The 20,768-nt window shown below is 46.6% G+C and overlaps 1 protein-coding gene across 2 annotated transcripts in view; it reads left to right on the top strand.

Moving 5' to 3' along the window:
* The first annotated feature begins 7,752 nt into the window (after positions 1 to 7,752).
* The window catches only part of CHKA (choline kinase alpha), a 50,649-nt gene continuing 37,633 nt past the window's right edge, over positions 7,753 to 20,768 (top strand). Inside the window, exons 1-2 of one of the 2 annotated variants that reach the window (XM_040328917.1) lie at positions 7,753 to 8,173; positions 17,867 to 17,975. In XM_040328917.1, coding sequence (XP_040184851.1) covers positions 7,917 to 8,173; positions 17,867 to 17,975 — 366 coding nt within the window. In that variant the 5' untranslated portion in view covers positions 7,753 to 7,916. The remainder of the gene's footprint in view (positions 8,174 to 17,866; positions 17,976 to 20,768) is intronic. The other variant, XM_040328916.1, reaches the window with a different exon arrangement.

Below are 20,768 nucleotides of genomic sequence, written 5' to 3'. Positions count from 1 at the left end.
TTACAGTGTACTGCAGTCTGCAGTGCACACACTTAAACACGGTCCAGGCTAGAATATCTGGTTGTGTGAGCGCTTGCATTATGCAGTGATGGCGAGCAGAGGGAGGGGTAGGAATCCCCCGCAGACCTGACTCGGGACGCTCTCCCTCTCGGGGAGCAAAATACAAAAATTGCAAAAAAAAAAAAAATGTTTTTTTTTTTTTTGGGGGGGCACATGGTGGGGCACAGCATGATGTTGGGGGGGTCAGGGCCCCCTCTGGCCCCCCCCTAGGGACGCCCCTGGTCTCATGACATCAAAAGAGCAGAGTTTTAATCTGTCTTCTGAAAGTCAGGTGGTTTTCCTCCAACCGAACGCTGGTTGGTAAAGCGTTCCATAGTCTCGGACCTTGAAAAGCAAACCTTCTTTCTCCTTTGGACTTGTATTTGGTTTTTGGCACCTTGACCAGATTTTGGTCAGTGGATCGCAGAACGCGATTAGAATTGTGAGGTTCTATCTTGTCGCAAAGATATTGCGGCGCCTTCCCATGGATGCACTTATGTGTCAGGCAGAGTGCTTTAAATACAATTCTGTCTTTTACTGGCAACCAGTGAAGGGTTCTCAGCGAAGGTGAGATTGATTCCCATGTCCTTTTCCCAGTCACCAGTCTGGCGGCCGTATTCTGTACGACTTGCAGCCGAGCGATTTGGTACTTTGGGAGCCAGAGGTAAAGGGCATTTGCATAGTCCAGTCTGGAATTCACTATTGTTCCCACCACGACTGCTACGTCTTCTTTGGGGATAAATGGAATAAGTCTGCGTAGTAGGCGCAACAAATGGTGCGATCCGCTGACTACTGACCCTATTTGTGCGTCCATTGTCATGAAGGTGTCAAAAATGACTCCTAGACTTTTGACTTTGGAGCTAGGGGTGATGCTTTGGCCCAGAATGGGCGGCGGTGTCCAGGTTGTTGCCAGTTGACTCTTTCGGCTGGCGTGAAACATAAGAAGTTCTGTTTTGGAACTATTGAGTTTGAGATAACTCTTAGTCATCCAGTTTTCTATCGAAGAGAGACATTTCTCTAAACTGAGATGATGATCCTTTTTGTTGCAGATGCGAAAATACAATTGCGTATCGTCTGCATAAGAGTGATAAAGTAGTTCTTGGCTACTGATAATATCAAAGAGAGGGCGAAGATAGATGTTGAACAGTACCGGTGACAGGGGGATCCTTGGGGGACTCCACATGGCACCGTGCGTTTTTCCGACGTGAAAGATCCCAGTTTCACTGTTTGTGATCGGTTTTCAAGAAAGGAGGAAAACCATGGTAAATCACCTTCTGCGATTCTGGCTACCTCGGCCAGTCGCATCAGTAACATTTTGTGGTCTACTGTGTCAAAGGCTGCGCTTAGGTCCAGCAGAACCAGGAGACAGGATTCTCCCTCGTCTGCGGCCTCGAGGGCATCGTCCCATATTTTGAGTAAGGCCGTTTCTGTCCCGTGTCCGGGACGGAAACCTGATTGAAATGGATCGAGTAGATTGTGGGTATCCAGATGCTGTTGCAGCTGTTGTACCACTATTTTCTCCATTATCTTGGAGAGAATATTTAGGCCTGTTATGGGGCGACGGTGAGTTGGGTCCTTGGGATTCAAATTAGTTTTTTTCAAGATGGGCTGGATTGTGCCCTCTTTCAGCAGGGATGGCACTATGCCTTCCTTAAATGACTGATTTATAAGCTGTGTGATGGGAGGCGCCAGAATGTCGGCGCATTCCTTCAGCAGCTTGGTACTGAGTGTACTTCCGTCCTACCTCAGCCGTGACCCAGGACATTGTTTCCTCCTGCTCCCCCACTGCCTTCTGGGACCTGTGTGTGTCTCAGAAGATGACTGGGTCATTCAGAAAGCGCCGCGGGACTTGTACATGCAAAGTAGGAAACCGGCCGTGAAGCCTGAAGGCTCCACTGCCAGTTTCCCTTAGTTGCAATGGCTGCACCTGCACCCGAGCCAATGCAGGACAGGTAAGTAATAACAAACCAATAACCAGTAACCAATAACAAAATGCACAAAAACAAAACCTCCATATACACAATTCTATACCTACAGTTGATTCAGAGGAAGGCAAAAAAAAAAATCAATAAAGTGTAGCACTACCCCCATAGGAGCTGCTGGTTTAGATTTGGGCCTTGCACGTCACCTCAATATTCGTCGTCTAGGGGTAGAAAGTCTGTAAAGAACTCCAATGTCCACGCAAGACGTAAAACCTTAAGCTGTTAGGTTTTCTTTTTCTTTTAAATTGCAGGAAATTAAGGGGAAAGGGAAAGGTTCAGGTGCACAGTACAGATCACTAAAGAAAAACTTCAAAGTCCCAATAGTCATTCACCACTTCCTCTCAAGTGGGTATTGCTCACCCGGATAGGCCCCTCTCACCTGGCCCAGCAGCCGGAATGATGCACGGACAATAATCAGCAACAGTCTCTGCCACAGACTATGAGCAAAACGAACGGTCCGGAATCCTCTGCCACAGGATTTTAACACCCGAACTTCCAACCATACAGTTAAAGAGCCGACCATGCGAAACTGTAGGGTAACTTGAGATGTAGATCCCCCCTTAATAGGGTCACCAGGCCTATCCCGAGACATTAGCCTTCCGCTTGGTCTCCTCCTGGCAAGGTCCTCCCCTGGTTTCCTTCATTAAGTAGCTTCCTCTAGTAGACGGATAGCTTGGGATCTCTTTGCAGTTGTAGGCCCCAGCCAGGATAGCTGGGCCTACTTGGTAGAAAGGCAGCCTCGGGCCAAAGTGGCCCCGAGGCTGAAAATCACAACAACACGTACCTCGTGCCAGGAGGGCCACGAGGCGAAGAAGCTCAAAAATTGGCATCTGCCCCTAAAGTATCCTTCCCCAGCATGCCCAGCGGGGAGACCACTCCCACTGGGCTGTTCCCAGGAAACGATACTCAATACACCATAGCCTGCCCGTGTTCCAACATTGGCCTGTGGTGGTATCGCCACCTACAGGCAACAGTGGGAAAATCCTTTCAGACACAGCCACAGCCAGAACAGAGGCTGATTTAGCATAAATCATTAACTATCGGCCCAGACACCCATTAAATGCCTGATCAATGGGAGCAGGGAGCTACAAAAGCATGATCCAATTTGCTCCTTTAGGGTGAAAAATGTCCTTCCTGATCCCCCATGAGGCAATCGGATCAACTACCCCTGAGGTATGTGGCAAGAATTCTGTCAGAAAGACATAAAATCAGGAACCAGAAAAATGTGTGAATTTGTTCCCTAGCTGTCTGCCTTCCTGTGTGAACAGCTGAACTACTGGTTTGGAAATTTTGCCTGATGATTCTGCTTTCCTCTGCTAGACCATGTATGAACTCTGCCTGCCCTTGATTGTTTTTCTGGTTCCTGATTTTAAGTCTTTCTGACAGAATTTTTGCTAACCCAGCCTGCCTGACTACACTACATAAATACCTACTCCCACCGGGAAGGCAGCAAAACTCACGAGGGAGTCTCTCACCTTTTCTTCTTCTTCTTTCTCTTCCTCTGTGCCACCACCTGTCACACTGCCCGGCCGTCCTCCGACAGGGACATGATCACGGATCCATTCTGGACTCAGAAAGGAGGAGGAGGAGAAGACAGCGAGCGTCCACAGCTCGCAGAATAGGCCAGGCCAGCCTCACTCCCCCGTGATTGAGAATAGGCCAGGCCAGCCCCACTCCCCCGCGATTGAGAATAGGCCAGGCCAGCCCCACTCCCCCGCGATTGAGAATTGGCCAGGCCAGCCCTACCCGCCGCACATGACAACTTCACCCAATCACAGGGCACCAGGGGCCGGCTTGAAACTAAACATGGCGGCCGAAGCGCAATAGCACGGAAATGGAAATTACAATTATTGAGCGAGGGTGACACATACTGGTGCAGGATTTTGTCCCCCCAAATGCTGTGCCCGGGGCCTAGGTCCCCCTCGTACCCCCCACGCTACGCCACTGGGTATATCCACTGGGTGCTTCTAGATGGATAAGACTAGTTAAATTACTAAATGGTGTTCTGCTGAGGGTTTCCATTCATCAAAAGAGTTCCATGTTCATTTGATGACCATCTGTTTAGGAGTTAATCTGCAATTTTTTGCTGAGATCTGATTGACAATCATCACCTGTGGAGTCCATGATAACCTGCATTTGAAGACCTTTAGTATTCTATTGGAGTGTTTGTGTCAGCTTTGCAAAATAAAGACCTGGGCTGGGTTAAAGCCATCCGTCTAGTTGGCTTACTATCCGGTAAGCATGTTTTTTAGAAGGGGTTGATATTATTCCTAGACTAATGGCCATACACACGATCCGAATATCGTACAAAAAATGTCGTCTGAGGAAGAACCGTATGATAATCGGATCGTTAGTACAGAGTGTTCGAGAGCCGATCATGACAGTTCATTTGATATTATTTTATCAGACATGTACGAAAGTTTTTCTTGTACGATACCAGATCGTACGATTTTCGTTTAGTCAGTACAGTTGTCGGCCGAAAATACAATACAAATACATTACAACACATGACATCACTTCCGATTTTTTTTTCTGTTGTACGAGAATTTTCGTGACTTTAAAAATCTATTTAATTTCTACTTGCGACTATTAAGCAAAAAAAGTTGTACGATATTCGGATTGTGTGTACGTGGCATTATACTTGATTACATCATATTTTGCTTCCAACCGTGCAATACATTGGAACAATCTTTTATTACTTGGACTGTATTTAGTGCAATTTTCTCCTTCCCATTTTATCTGTGCTTTATCTCACATTAATTGCTGCTTTTTGGACTGGTTCATCTATTTATTTTGTAAATTTTATTTTAATAGGGCAGTTTTTTACCCATTATGTTTTTACATTGCATTTTGAACAATACCTGGGGGATGACACCTCAGGGGATCTGCATGTGATCATATAGCCTACGAATATGTGGAGCATTGGTCTTTAATCTGGACGACAACTTGGCAGACAGCCTATGTGGCATACCAGGCTGGGTAGCCCCTAGGAAGCACCCAAGGCCAGGCCGCCAGAGAGATGGGATCTCCTCTGGCCCCCCGATGGGATCTTTTTGTGCCGAGTGAGGGATTCTCCCACCTCCCCTAAGGCCCCCCCCCCCCCCAGGGACCCAGGAACAGCCCAGCTACTTGTATTGCGCTCTCCAGTCCCATGCTCGCAGGAGGTATCCCTGGGGTCATCTTGAGGCGTAACAGTAACAGGGGTTGGGGGGGGGGGGGGGGGTTAGTCTTCTCACCCCTGACATAACAGAGATCTGTCTATTGACATTGACAGATCTCCGTTCTGCCTCTCTCAGGAGTAATTGCGGGTGACCGGCGGACATCACGACCGGCGAGCACACGTATCGGCTCCGTCGTCACGCTGTGGGTGCGCCCAGTAGTGCTCTTAAAGCGGCGACGTACAGCTACGACCAGGCCCGGATTTACTCCCTTTGCCGCCCCAAGGCCGGGTCCTTCAATGCCGCCCCCTGCCACACACACATCACATGGGGGAATCCCCAGAGAGCCCCCCTTACATCAGGGTCCCCAGAGAGCCTCCTCCTACATCAGGCTGCCCAGAGAGCCTCCCCTTACATCAGGGTCCCCAGAGATCCCCTCCTTACATTAGGGTCCCCAGAGAGCCCCCCTTACATCAGGATCCCTAGAAAGCCTCCCTACTTACATCAGGGCCCCTAGAGAGCCTCCCCTAACATCAGGGTCCCCAGAGATCCTCCCCTTACATCAGGGTCCCTCCCCAGAGAGCCTCCCCTCTTACATTAGTGTCCCCATAGAGCCTCCCTCCTTACATCAGGGTCCCCAGAGAGCCTCCCTCCTTACATCAGGGTCCCCAGAGAGCCTCCCTCCTTACATCGGGGTCCCCAGAGAGTCTCCCCCTACATTAGGGTCCCCAGAGAGTCTCCACTTACACCAGGGTCCCCAGAGAGCCCCTCCTTACATCAGGATCCCCAGAGAGCCACCATTACATCAGGGTCCCCAGAGAGCCTCCCTACTTACACCAGGGTCCCCAGAGAGCCTCCCTACTTACACCAGGGTCCCCAGAGAGCCTCCCTACTTACACCAGGGTCCCCAGAGAGCCTCCCTACTTACACCAGGGTCCCCAGAGAGCCCCCCTTACACCAGGGTCCCCAGAGAGCCCCCCCCCTTACACCAGGGTCCCCAGAGAGCCCCCCCCCTTACACCAGGGTCCCCAGAGAGCCATCCCTTACACCAGGGTCCCCAGAGAGCCATCCCTCTTACACCAGGGTCCCCAGAGAGCCATCCCTCTTACATTACTGTCCCCAGAGAGCCCCTCCTTACATCAGGGTCCCCAGAGAGCCCCCCTTACACCAGGGTCTCCAGGGAGCCTCCCCTTACACCAGGGAGCCCCCCTTACACTAGGGTCCCCAGAGAGCCCCCCTTACACCAGGGTCCCCAGAGAGCCCCCCCCCTTACACCAGGGTCCCCAGAGAGCCCCCTTACACCAGGGTCCCCAGAGAGCCCCCCCTTAAACCAGGGTCCCCAGAGAGCCCCCCTAACATTACTGTCCCCAGAGAGCCCCCCCTAACATTACTGTCCTCAGAGAACCCCCCTCTTACATTACTGTCCCCATAGGCACCCCTCCTACATTACTGTCCTCAGAAAGCCCCCCTCTTACATCAGGGTCCCCAAACAGCTGACTCCCCCCTTGCAGAGCTTCCCCTGTACCTGGCAGGTGGAGGTGGGAGGCGGCGATCGGCTGCTCTATGGTGTCCACGGGCAGGGGGTCTCCCTGGGGCTTGTAGTTCTTCTCCGAATGTATACAGCAGAGAGGGGAGGTGCCTCTGACCCGGGCATCAGCAATAGTGTACAAGCAAAGTGAAAGTGATACTGGCCAGGTCAGAGGCCCCTCCCCTCTTCTCTCCACTGTATACACTGTGATTGACAGCAGCGCCAGCCAATGGCTGCGCTGCTATCAATCTGCCCAGCCTAGCCAATCAACGGCCAGGCTGGGAACCGAACAAGATGACAAGCACGCGCACGGGACTTTCGAACGATGAGGTAATTAAAACGGGGGTTCGGGGGGGGCGGTGCTGTCAGATGTTTTTTTACCTTAATGCATAGGATGCATTAAGGTAAAAAAAGTTTACCTTTACAACCCCTTTAACAGCAGGTGCCTGTGCCGCTGCCCGGAGGCTATGTAAATGCGGGGGGCGGCCACGAAAGACGTGAAGTCGCCGCAGGAGCGGCGCCGGCCGTGCCGCCCCTGCACCACTGCCGTCCCGAGGCCTGGCCTCGGTGGCCTTGTGGCAAATCCGGCCCTGGCTACGACGGCTCGCCCAGGGGAGTGAACCAGTTCATCATACATTCAGTTCCTCTAATCTTTCCTCATAGCTGAGATTATCAGGTTGGTTGCCCTTCTCTACACTTTCTCCTGTTGCCGTTTTGTAGACTGGCCTGTCTATGGATTTGTACGGGAAATGATGTCTCCTCCTCTGCAGTCCATATACCTCTTTACATACAAAAAAGGATTTTGCTACACTTTGTATCCTCATTCTGAGTCTCTAATAGTTGGAGAATACACCCCGATTCCTGCCAATCACAGCTCTGTAACTATGGAAACTGCAGCAGCCTTGATGATGGAGTCAGGGAGTATAGTAGAGCCGACCATCCCAGCTCAGCAGCCAGACCGTCCACACCCCCTCCTCCAATCACAGCTCGGCACTGGGCGGGGCCTCACACCCTCAGCCTTTGTGACGTTGTAAATACATATAAAGCGGAATCCGGAGCAGGCAGGGCAGACGAGATCTGACAGTGTGAGGAGAGAGAGACACTGTATGCATCAGTAACGAGTTCTTCTATACTAGTAATAATAATAAATAAGAACACTTCCTCCTCCGCACACAGCAGTCCTCGTGTCTCCTGCTCATTGTTCCCATCATGAAGACCAAATTCTCCTGCGGGGATGAGCTGCCGGATTCTCTGGGCTTACTGATCAGTTCAGCCGGAGGACTGGTGAGCGGGCAGAGGATCGGGGAGCCGGGGGTGGTGGAGAGTCCGGAGAAGGAGGAATGCAGAGCGCCCGAGGACGAGCCCGACCCCCGGACTAGGTGCAAGGCGTACCGATGGTGTAAGCAGTTCCTGCCCGGGGCCTGGAGGTTCCTGGAGGAGGAGCGATTCCACATCACTGTCATACGGTCAGTGCTATACCCCGAGTATCAGAGCATCACTGCATAGGATCTATACACTGAGATCTATACACTGACATCTGTATACTGCGATCTGTATACTGACATCTATACACTGCGATCTATACACTGACATCTATATACTGCGATCTGTATACTGACATCTATACACTGACATCTATACACTGACATCTGTATACTGACATCTATACACTGACATCTATACACTGACATCTATACACTGACATCTATACACTGACATCTGTATACTGAGATCTATACACTGACATCTATACACTGACATCTATATACTGACATCTGTATACTGCTATCTATACACTGACATCTGTATACTGACATCTATATACTGACATCTGTACACTGACATCTATACACTGAGATCTATACACTGACATCTATACACTGACATCTATATACTGACATCTATATACTGACATCTATATACTGACATCTGTATACTGCTATCTATATACTGCGATCTATACACTGACATCTGTATACTGACATCTATATACTGACATCTGTACACTGACATCTATACACTGAGATCTATACACTGACATCTGTATACTGACATCTATATACTGACATCTGTACACTGACATCTGTATACTGACATCTATACACTGACATCTGTATACTGCAATCTATACATTGACATCTGTATACTGACATCTATACACTGACATCTGTACACTGACATCTGTACACTGACACCTGTATACTGACATCTGTATACTGACATCTGTATACTGACATCTGTACACTGACATCTGTATACTGACATCTATATACTTAGATCTGTATACTGCTATATATATACACTTACATCTATATAATGACATCTGTATACTGACATCTATACCCTGGCATCTGCATGCTGAGATCTGTATACTGACACATGTATACATCTATCTATATACTACTGACATCTGTATACTACTATATACTGAGATCTTTATACTGACATGTATACTGCTATCTATACACTGACAGCTGTAAATCGACATCTGTATACTTCTCTCTATACACTGACATCTATATACTGAGATCTGTATACTGCCACATGGCAGTATACAGTATTTCTACACTGGCATCTATATACGGCCGTCTATACTACCACTAATCACTGTACAGTATATATACTGCTACTACCATCTGATCACACTGTACAGTATACACACTGCTACTACCACCGATTACTGTACAGTATACACACTGCTACTACCACCGATTACTGTACAGTATACACACTGCTACTACCACCGATTACTGTACAGTATACACACTGCTACTACCACCGATTACTGTACAGTTTCCCAGATAGTAAGCAATTGTGCTGCAAGCTTGAAAATGACTCCCTAACTATTGCGAGACTTGCCAGGCTTCCAAGTTTGTTGCAGCAAGTCCACAATGCATGACTCCATATAAAACTATCTTTGCAAACATTCTGCAAGTTCTGGTTCAGTTATGTTGTGCAATAGTCATCCCACCACAGGGGACACAAGTTATCCTTGCTATCTGGGATGTACACTGCTACTACCACTGATCACTGTACAGTATGTACACTGCTACTACCTCTGATCACTGTACAGTATGTACACTGCTACTACCTCTGATCACTGTACTACCAATTATCACACTGTACAGTACATACACTTCCACTGATCACTGTATACACTGTCATCTATACACTGCTACTAGTACTAACATTGATCACACTAGTACACACTAGTACACACTGCTACTACCATCTGATCACTGTACAATATATACACTTCCACCATCTGATTACTTACTGTACAATATATACACTTCCACCATCTGATTACTTACTGTACAATATATACACTTCTACCATCTGATTACTGTACAATATATACACTTCTACCATCTGATTACTGTACAATATATACACTTCTACCATCTGATTACCCTGAAAAGGGTAATGAGCTTTTTTGGGGCAGAATCATGCATTTTTGGCCCCATAGAGTAGAGTAAAGTGGAGGTTCACCCGGAAATAGCATTTTTTACCCTTAGATTGATGCTCATTTTGTCTAGGGGAATCGGCTAGTTGTTTTAAAATTGAAGCTGTACTTACTGTTGTAGAGAGCGATCTTCTCCGCCGCTTCCGGGTATGGTCTTCGGGAATGGGCATTCCTATTTTGATTGACAGTCTTCCCACAGGCTTCCGACGGTCGCATCCATCGCGTCACGAGTAGCCGAAAAAAGCCGAACGTCGGTGCGCAGGCGCCGTATAGAGCCGCACCGACGTTCGGCTTCTTTTGGCTACTCGTGACGCGATGGATGCGACCGTCGGAAGCCTGTCGGAAGACGGTCAATCAAGAAGGAACGCCCAGTCCCGAAGACCCATAACCGGAAGCGACGGAGAAGATCACTCTTTACAACGGTAAGTACTGCTCGGATTTTAAAACAACTAGCCGATTCCCCTAGACAAAATTAGCATCAATCTACGGGTAAAACATTTTTTATGGGTGAACCCCCGCTTTAAGGCCCCTTTCCCACAGGACGGATCAGTAATGATCCTCCTCCGCTTGCTCAGCGGGGATCACTCCATAGATCCCTGCTGAGCCGGCGGATGACAGGGCGGTCCTCGCACACTGTGCAGGGACCGCCCTGTCTTTTCTCCACTCTCCCCTATGGGGGGATCGGATGAACATGGACCGTGGGTCCGTGTTAATCCGATCCGCCAGACGGAAGAAAAAATAGGGTTTTCTTCCGTCTGCAAAATCGGATCTTTTGTCAGTTTAGTGTTTTGTCTTGCGATTTCCCAAAACACAACAATGCTCTAGCTGAAAAATTCCCATTGTTTTCAATGGGTCCATTCACACCTACCTGAGCATTGTATTCCTTGCCTCCTGTAATGTGATGCTACAAAAAGTACACAAGCTTTTTGTGTCATAATTGTGTGTTTTTAGCCCTATAGACTTTTAATGGGACCGCCTAACAATGCAAAAAAGCTTAATTGAACAAGCTGAAGTAAAAAGCGGATTGGCTACCATGCACTCTCCAGTTTTAGTAAATTTCCCCCAATGAGGATTTATATCCTTTGTAGCCATTTAGGAATATATTTCGATGAACGTTTTGGTGCCTGGAGTTTAATTAAATTTTTTTAGTATTCAGGCTAACAAGCATCTGAGCGCTCCTATGTGAACAGGCACAGTCTAAAACCACGGAGCTTTGAGCTTCAGGTACAACACACTCAGGTGTAATCAGGGCTAGAGATCTTTTAGCCCAGGTTCACACTGACGCGATGCGGGAACCAGCGCGATTACAGCAGCGCGATTACATCGCTGGTTCCTGCATCGCATCTCACCCACAGGCAGTTCACTCTGCATTCTGCGAACCGCTGCGGGTGTCATTACACTGTTAAAGCGGAGGTCCACACAAAAAGTATACCTCCGCTTTTCGGAACCCCCCCTCCGGTGTCACATTTGGCACCTTTCAGGGAGGAGGGGGTGCAGATACCAGGTATTTGCACCCACATCCGGGCATAGACTCACGCCAGAGTCACACCCCTTACCCCCCCCGCTGTCTTTTGGGAAACATACTGGTCCCAGGAGACAGCAGGGACCAGTAAGGACGTGCTGGGCGACTCGCACATGTGCAGTAGGGAACCAAAAAGTGAAGCCACAACGCTCCACTTCCTGATTCCCTCACCGAGGATGGTCGCGGGGAGAGCCGAGCGATTTCTCGGCTTCGGCTGCCGACATCGCGGGCACTCAGGACAGGCAAGTGTCCATTTATTAAAAGTCAGCAGCTGCAGTATTTGTAGCTGCTGACTTTTAATATTTTTTTTCTTTTAGGCAGACCTCCGCTTTAATGACGCCCTCAGATCGGTTCACAGATAGCAGTGTGATCTGTGAACTCGCACAGGAATCGGATCGCATAGGTGAGAACACTCATGCGATCCGATTTCTAATGCGATGAACTCGCATTAGACTCGCAGGAAAACAACTGCAGGGACTTTTTTTTCCCCCGCACTGTAATCGGATCGCATGAGTGTTCTCACCTATGCGATCCGATTCCTGTGCCAGTTCACAGATCACACAGATTCAGCCATACAACTGTATGGCTGAACTCGCATCTCACGGACATCGCATGTGATCAGCACTGCAGCTGTGGGTGCGAATCGCATGCAACGTCTGTGATCGCAGTAGTGTGAACCTGGGCTTTGGGTGTGACAATGAATGCATCGTCTTTGTTTTCAGAGGCCATTTTCATCCACTGCATTGTATTTGCACTATAATAGACGCTTCCGCCCAACTGTAGATTTCCTGTGTGGGTATTTGATTTTACCATCTGGACTTCCCTTTATTTCTAAGCTGTATATGCCATTGTTGCTTATGCTGATTTTTTTCAGCTCCACAGAACTTCCTCCCTGACATCAGGGACACTTATTGTACACTTGTCACAATTTCATAATGCGTAGTGGTGTGTCAGCTGCCTTTTATTTTTGCCGATGACTCATTTCTATTATCAGGTGATAAATGAAAAAAGAATCATGCAGATTGCATTGGTCATTGCCTGCTGATGACGAGTTTCATTAAAGTCTTCGATCTTTTCACAAAACCGTTACATTCAAGCCATGCCAAAAATAACTGTCGCAGTGTCTTGTTGTCGCAACTGAACTGTTCATCTCTTAAATGGCTAATGTCATAACTGATTACATGTGCCACACTTTGGCACCTGCAGATCAGAGGCTAAGATGGCAGCTTTCTTGGCTGAGAGAAGGGTTTACCGTCGTTTTGCTTTAATAACCTCCCATCAGACATTAGATTTGTTTTCTAAGAGCCAGAAGCTGCTTAACCACTTAATCCCCGGACCATTATGCAGCTAAATGACCGGGTCACTTGTTGCGATTCGACACTGCGTCGCTTTAACTGACAATTGCGTGGTCCTGCGGCGTGGCTCCCAAACAAAATTGACGCCCCCCCCCCCCCCCACAAATGGAGCTTTCTTTTGGTGGTATTTGATCACCTCTGCGGTTTTTATTTTTTGCGCTATAAACAAAAATAGAGCGACAATTTTTAAAAAAATGCTATATTTTTTACTTTTTGCTATAATAAATATCCCCAAAAAATATATAATTTTTTTTTCCCTCAGTTTAGGCCAAAACGTATTCTTCTACATATTTTTGGTAAAAAAACATTGCAATAAGCATTTATTGATTGGTTTGCGCAAAAGTTATAGCGTCTACAAAATAGGGGATAGTTTTATGGCATTTTTACTAATATATATATATTTTTTTTACTAGTAATGGCGGCGATCAGCGATTTTTATCATGACTGCGACATTATGGCGGACACTTTTGACACATTTTTGGAACCATTGTCATTTTTACAGCGATCAGTGCCATAAAAATGCACTGATTACTGTGAAAATGACACTGGCAGTGAAGGGGTTATCCACTAGGTGGCACTGTAGGGGTTAAGTGTGCCCTAGTGAGTGATTCTTACTGTAGGGGGGGATGGACTACACAAGACAGTGATCACCACTTCCGATTACAGGAAGCTGTGATCACTGTCATTGACACCAGGCAGAACGGGGAGATGCCTGTTTACATCAGCATCTCCCCGTTCTTCCTCACCGTGACACGATCGCAGGTATCCCAGCGCCGATCGAGTCCAGGAGAACACTGTTCACATGTTTGTATTTCAACTGTGTGTTTAGTTTGACGGAGTTCAGCTTTAACAGACTCTTGCAAGGAAAACCATTGTTGGCTGCAGTATAGTAATGGCAATTGTCACTTTGGAGTGAGATGAAAAAAACGTGTGTCTTTTCAGCTGGCATATGTCTTGAAACATCAATGATTTGCTGCCGCCAGGTACTGCAAGTATTCAACCAGTTGGATTGGTTGAATACCTGTTTCTCCTGCTGCATGAAGGAAACTGGTATTGCAGGAATAAAGGAGTATTACAGGAGAGAATGAAGTTTCACAATAAGGCCCCGTACACACGACCAAACATGTATGCTGAAACTGGTCCGTGGACCAGTTTCAGCATACATGTTTGGTCGTGTGTAGGCGCGAGCCGGCAGAATTCCAGCAAACATTTGCCCGCCGGGCCTTTTCCCAGCAGACAAATATTCCTGGACGTGTTTTAAAACCGTCCGCTGGAATTCTGCCCGCTCGGACATGTACGGTCGTCAGTACAGACCTACCGTACATTTCCGAGCGCCCGCCGTCCCTCGCATGCGTCGAATGAGTTTGACGCATGCGTGGAAGCATTTAAATGGCAGGCGTATTGTTTACGCGCGGACTTCTGTACGATGGTTAGTACAGCCATCGTACAGACGCCCTCGGGCAGACATGTATGGTGAAAACGGTCCGACGGACCGGTTTCATCGTACATGTTTGCTCGTTAGTACCCGGCCTAAGGAGGGAAGGCAGGAACACTTGAGGAGGAAAGGTGGAATTACAGGAGAAAGCAGGTATTAAACACAAGCAGAATTGTAGAATACATTCCGCAGTCAAGAAGCAAGGAGGGGAGAATTACAGGAGGAGAGAAAGAGGTTTCACAGGAGAAAGAAACTTGGTAACACAGGAGGAGGAAGGGGGGTATTACAGGGGGAATGAACATGGTAACACAGGAGAAGGGAAGGAGGTATTACAGGGGTAAGAAACATTCCAACACAGGAGGAGGGAAGGAGGTATCACAGGGGAAGAAACGTGGTAACGCTGGAGGAGGGGACGTGGTAACGCTGGAGGAGGGGACGTGGCAACGCTGGAGCAGGGGGCGTGGCAACGCTGGAGCAGGGGGCGTGGTAACGCTGGAGCAGGGGGCGTGGTAACGCTGGAGCAGGGGGCGTGGTAACGCTGGAGCAGGGGGCATGGTAACGCTGGAGGAGGGGGCGTGGTAACGCTGGAGGAGGGGGCGTGGTAACGCTGGAGGAGGGGGCGTGGTAACGCTGGAGGAGGGGGCGTGGTAACGCTGGAGGAGGGGGCGTGGTAACGCTGGAGGAGAGGGCGTGGTAATGCTGGAGGAGGGGGCGTGGTAACGCTGGAGGAGGGGACGTGGTAACGCTGGAGGGGACGTGGTAACGCTGGAGGAGGGAACGTAGGAGGTATTACAGGGGGAAGGAACTTGGTAACACTGGAGGAGGGGACGTGGTAACGCTGGAGGAGGGGACGTGGTAACGCTGGAGGAGGGGACGTGGTAACGCTGGAGGAGGGGACGTGGTAACGCTGGAGGAGGGGACGTGGTAACGCTGGAGGAGGGGGCGTGGTAACGCTGGAGGAGGGGGCGTGGTAACGCTGGAGGAGGGGGCGTGGTAACGCTGGAGGAGGGAAGGAAGGAGGTATTACAGGGGGAAGGAACTTGGTAACACAGGAGAAGGAAGAAGGGTAAAGAAGACAGTAACACTAGAGCAGGTATTAAACACAACCAGAATTGTTGAATACATACTGCAATCAGGTAGCATGAAAGGAAGTATTACAGGAGGAAGAAAGGCAGTAGAACTAGAGGAGGATATTACAAGAGGAAACTGGGAATTACACACACAGAGTTGTAGAATACGTGCCGTAGTCAGGGAGCAGTGAAGCAGCTGTACTATAAGATGTTTGCCACTGGAAATGTATGTACCGTATTTATCGGCGTATAACACGCACATGTGTATAAAACGCACCCTAACTTTAAGAGGGAAGTTTCAGGAAAAAAAAACTTTCCACGGCCCCCTGCATATAACACGCAGGCACAGTTTACCCTCTATTTTCAGGGTAAAAATTTGAGTGTTATACACCAATAAATACAGTATATTCTTTTACCAGGTCAGCTATTGGTATACAGGTGACCCTGTGCATCCTAAGTCACTTTGACATTCTCCTGTGCTGCAGAGCATGTAACATTCTTAAAAAGTATAACATCACTGCAATAATTTTTGTTACACAAGCAAATTCCCAATTCCCTGCCTGAGATAAGAAATGTTTTCTATATAAACTTCTGTGAGATTATCAACTACCATTGTAGTAACCTATTAAACAGGTCAGGGAATATGATTATCTAGTTATACATAGAGTTAGGTCTTTTGGCCTGACAACAAAGTTACTGTCACAAGGTCACAATGTTCTTTTGTAAAGTTGACCCACTAAACAGGATAAAAGGTTTACTTCTGATCGTATTTAAAAAGTACAGTGCCATTAATTATAATAATGAATTACATCAGCCCTTCCCAGCTCTACATAATTCGCTCACCAGTTGGCATGCACTTTTCTGGCAGTACAGCACACATTAGTGCACATTAGAATTGCACAAACACAAGTGGTATGCATTGCTACGCACTGTTCTAATGCATGTCAATGCGTTACCTTATCACAAAGGTCTGAACGGAAACTAAGGCCGGTCATACACAAAGTGAATTTCTTTCCTGCAACCACAGGTTGCAGGAAAGAAATTCACTCTGTTACCCCATCAACACAGACAGTGGGCCAGATTCTCAAAGGAGATACGACGGCATATCTCCAGATACGCCGTCGTATCTCTGAGTCTGGGCGGACGTATCTATGCGCCTGATTCATAGAATCAGTTACGCATAGATTTCTCTTAGATCCGACTGGCGTAAGTCTCTTACGCCGTAGGATCTTAACTGCATATTTACGCTGGCCGCTAGGGGCGTGTACGCTGATTTACGCCTAGAAATATGTAAATCAGCTAGATACGCAAATTCACGAACGTACGCCCAGGCCGACGCAGTACAGATACGCCGTTTACGTTAGGCTTTTCCCGGCGTAAAGTTACCCCTGCTACATGGTGGCGTACATGCGGCGTACCAATGTTAAGTATGGACGTCGTTTCCACGTCGAATTTTGAATATTTTACGTCGTTTGCGTAAGTTGTCCGTGAATGGGGCTGGACGTCATTTACGCTCACGTCTAAACCAATACGTCCTTGCGGCGTACTATGGAGCAATGCACAGTGGGATATTCCACGGACGGCGCATGCGCCATTCGTGAAAAACGTCAATCACGTCGGGTCACAAGTTATTTACATAAAACACGCCCCTCTGTTCCAAATTTGAATTAGGCGGGCTTACGCCGGCCTATTTACGCCGCAACTTACGGAGCAAGTGCTTTGAGAATACAGCACTTGCCCGTCTAATTTGCGGAGGCATAGCGTAAATAGGATATGCTACGCCGGAACAAAGATACGCCGATCTACGAGAATCTGGCCCAGTGTTGGCAGAGGAATCCCCCTGCCGAGCAATAGTCTTCTCCTGGCGAGGGCGGGCAGGGGAGGTGGCCCCTGCTGGGGGAAGACAGTAATTATAGCAGCTGCTTGTGATAATCACAGGAAAATCTTGCAGGCTGGTTGTTTCTAAGTCAATTAACTTGGTTCATTCAGCCTCCCATTAATAGTTTTAATCCTGGCCAGTTCCTGATGAACCGCCGAGATTCAAATCATGTATGCCGGCCTAAGCCCCTCTAAGCAATTGTAGCCTATTTAGATTATATGACATTAAATTGATATTTTTGAGTCATGTCGTTTGCCCTGTAATGTTTCCATTCCATTTAATCAATGCACATGTTTTTTCACTCCAAAGAGGGCATGCCGTATCTTTGTTTCAGACAGTCCACAACTAACTTTGTTAAAAATTTCAATTTAGAAAAACAAATTATTTTCAGAGGTGTTCTTGTGTTTTAATCAAATTGTCTTTTATCTACAGAGGTGGCCTAAGCAACATGCTCTTTCATTGCTCTTTACCGGATGACGAAAAGTGCTTAGGCAATGAGCCGAGGAGTGTACTGCTGCGGCTGTACGGCGCTATTCTTCAGGTGGGTGAAAACTGACCGAAAACCTAACTGTATTCTTTTAGGTAAAGAGGAATTTTGTAGGGTAAGTATAATGCAGCGTACACACGATAATTTTTCGGCATGAAAAAAAACTTTGTTTTTAAAAACTTAATTTAAAATGATTGTGTGTGGGCTGCACATCGTTTTTCAGTTTCTGAAAAACAACAAAAAAAAAAATTCGAACATGCTGCAGTTTTTAACGTTGTTTTAAAAAAAATGTGTTTTTCGGGTAGTAAAAAATGATAGTGTGTGGGCTAAAACGACGTTTTAGACCTGTGCATGCTCAGAAGCAAGTTATGAGATGGGAGCGCTCGTTCTGGTAAAACTACCGTTCATAATGGAGTAAGCACATTCATCACGCTGTAACAGACAGAAAAGCGCAAATCGTCTTTTACTAACAAGGAATGAGCTAAAGCAGCCCAAAGGCGAATAGAACTTCCCCTTTAGAGTGCCGTTGTATGTCTTGTACGTCACCGCACTTTATTCATCATTTTTTTAAAACAATGGTGTGTAGGCAACGTCGTTTTAATATTGGTAAATTGGTTTGGGACAACTGCGCTATGTTTAGGTTATTAGAGTCTGGATTAATAAGCAGCAACAACAAAGAAAATTATGGAGAAAAAGAGTAACTGCGCTAAACCAAAAATGTTATCCCAATGGAGAGAAACATATAAGGGGCATAAAGCCCAACGTGTGTTTCGTACCTTAGTGATGAACTAATGGCAGACTGTGAACAAATTAATATACATCAAAGTGCAATATTGCATATTAGCAACCGTGGCCTCAACCACTTGGAATTAAACATATAAGTGGAAAAATGTGAATATACAACCCTATCCATCCGATGTGACATCAATCACCATTCAGGGGAGGATAGATGGATCATATAAAGTGCAAAAAAAACTGTCAAATTTCAAAAGCCAAAAATTAGATTCAAGGTGAACCGATTAAATAAAGTCCAAAGTCCATATAGATTTAAATTGAAAAACACCCGTGCACAATTCTAATGATGAATGCCTATGGTCCCAGCACACCGCATGTGAATCCACCACCGTAATCCAAATCTGTTTACCAGATGTAAAGGTCCTAATGGACCAAACCCAGCATATCACTCCAATAAGGGGCTAGATAATGGTGTATCTACGATATGGTAAACTTCTCATATGGACTCAATTGCATGGATCATGTAAAAGAGAGAAGTGCTCCACATAGCATAAAATCAGAGGTATTTTATTGAGTAAACAAGCATGCAGGTAAAAAACTCACATTTGGCAGATAGAAAATTAGCATCAAACCTGTAGCGCTGGCCGGACGCTAACAGGAAGAACCGCTCGTGTAGAGAATAGCAGCGATGAGGGGGATGACGTCAGCACGTCGCTCGCTCCGCCCAATGCGTTTCGTGATAGATCACTTCGTCCCGGGGCCTTTTAATGATGAAAACATTGTTTTAATGATGAAGTTGGAAAAACTTTGTTTTTTGGACATGCTGAAAAACAACGTTTTCTTTCATGCCGAAAAATGATCGTGTGTACGCGGTATAATGCTTAGACTTTTGCCTGTGCCCATTGTTGGTAGGTGTTAGATTTACTAAAACAAATTTGGTATATATGCCATTCAGTGTCTTTGCTGTTTGGATACGTGTAGCACAAATTGTGTACTTCCACCTTAGATTGTAACATATCACAAACTTTTAATGTTTGACTGTAGATTATTACTGTATCATAGATCATATCTCTGTTATCACACAGCCCAAAGTGCATGCTAAAGAAAAACATATCTTTGCAATTATATTTATCTGAATTTGCTCATATGCACAATGTTCAGTTTGTTGGCTGATCATGTATAGACATATAATGCATGAGAAATGTAAGAGAAACTGAACACACACAAGTTGTTTTGGCAAAAAGGTGGCATTACTATAGTACTGTCTTTTTAGGCACATGTAATTGTCACTTGTATAGCTTTCATGAAACCATAAACTGCATTACTGAACTTATTAAATATCCAGTGAAACAACTTGTGCTGCATAAAGTACACTATTTTTATATCAGATGAGTGTATTGCCCTCTGATTCCTACTGTATTAAAGTGTATTGTATTTGTACTTCCTACCTTCAAGTTGTGAAGCGCTGCATATACTGTTGGCGCTGTATAAATCTTGAATAATAATAATAATATTGCGTATAGGCACATGACCAACGTAAACACAAGTTGGGACTGATACATCATTAACGTGTGCTGAGCCTACCCATGCACAGTGTGTGTATAATGTTCGTGCTTGCCAACATGTGAACTGCCTGCCTGACTATGATTTGCAAAGGTGATGATCCTGTGCTTTCCAGATTCAGTCATACTGGCTGTGGATGTCTGGAGTTGTAGTTCGGAAGAAATGGCTGGAATGCGTAGATTGGTCATGCCAGGTTTAGAGGTAAAGGTGCTTTAACATATTAAGTTAGGCTTTTCACCCTAGGTAAGTTTAATTGTAAATTGTGGAATTCCCTATAGGCCTAATTGTCTTAATGCAACACATTTGGTTTCTGAATAGTCCAAATCTAACTTTCAAAATATAAACTTCATACTTTGTGCCATTTAATGATGGCCATAAATCTTTGTGCCAAGAGAATATACCGTGCAGTACTTGCAGCTTAGTGGCCAGTTAGACTGTAAATTATCATACAGAGATAAAACTTCGGATGATCGAAGAAATCGCATTTTCATTAGTCAGAACATTCCAGAATGCTCACATGTCATGCTTTTATGAATGACAAGTAGTCAT

Source organism: Rana temporaria, chromosome 11 (genome assembly GCF_905171775.1).
Source record: "Rana temporaria chromosome 11, aRanTem1.1, whole genome shotgun sequence".
Classification (NCBI taxonomy): Eukaryota; Metazoa; Chordata; class Amphibia; order Anura; family Ranidae; genus Rana; species Rana temporaria.
The sequence above is the reverse complement of the archived record's forward strand: the minus strand, read 5'-3'. Positions and strand labels throughout refer to the sequence as shown.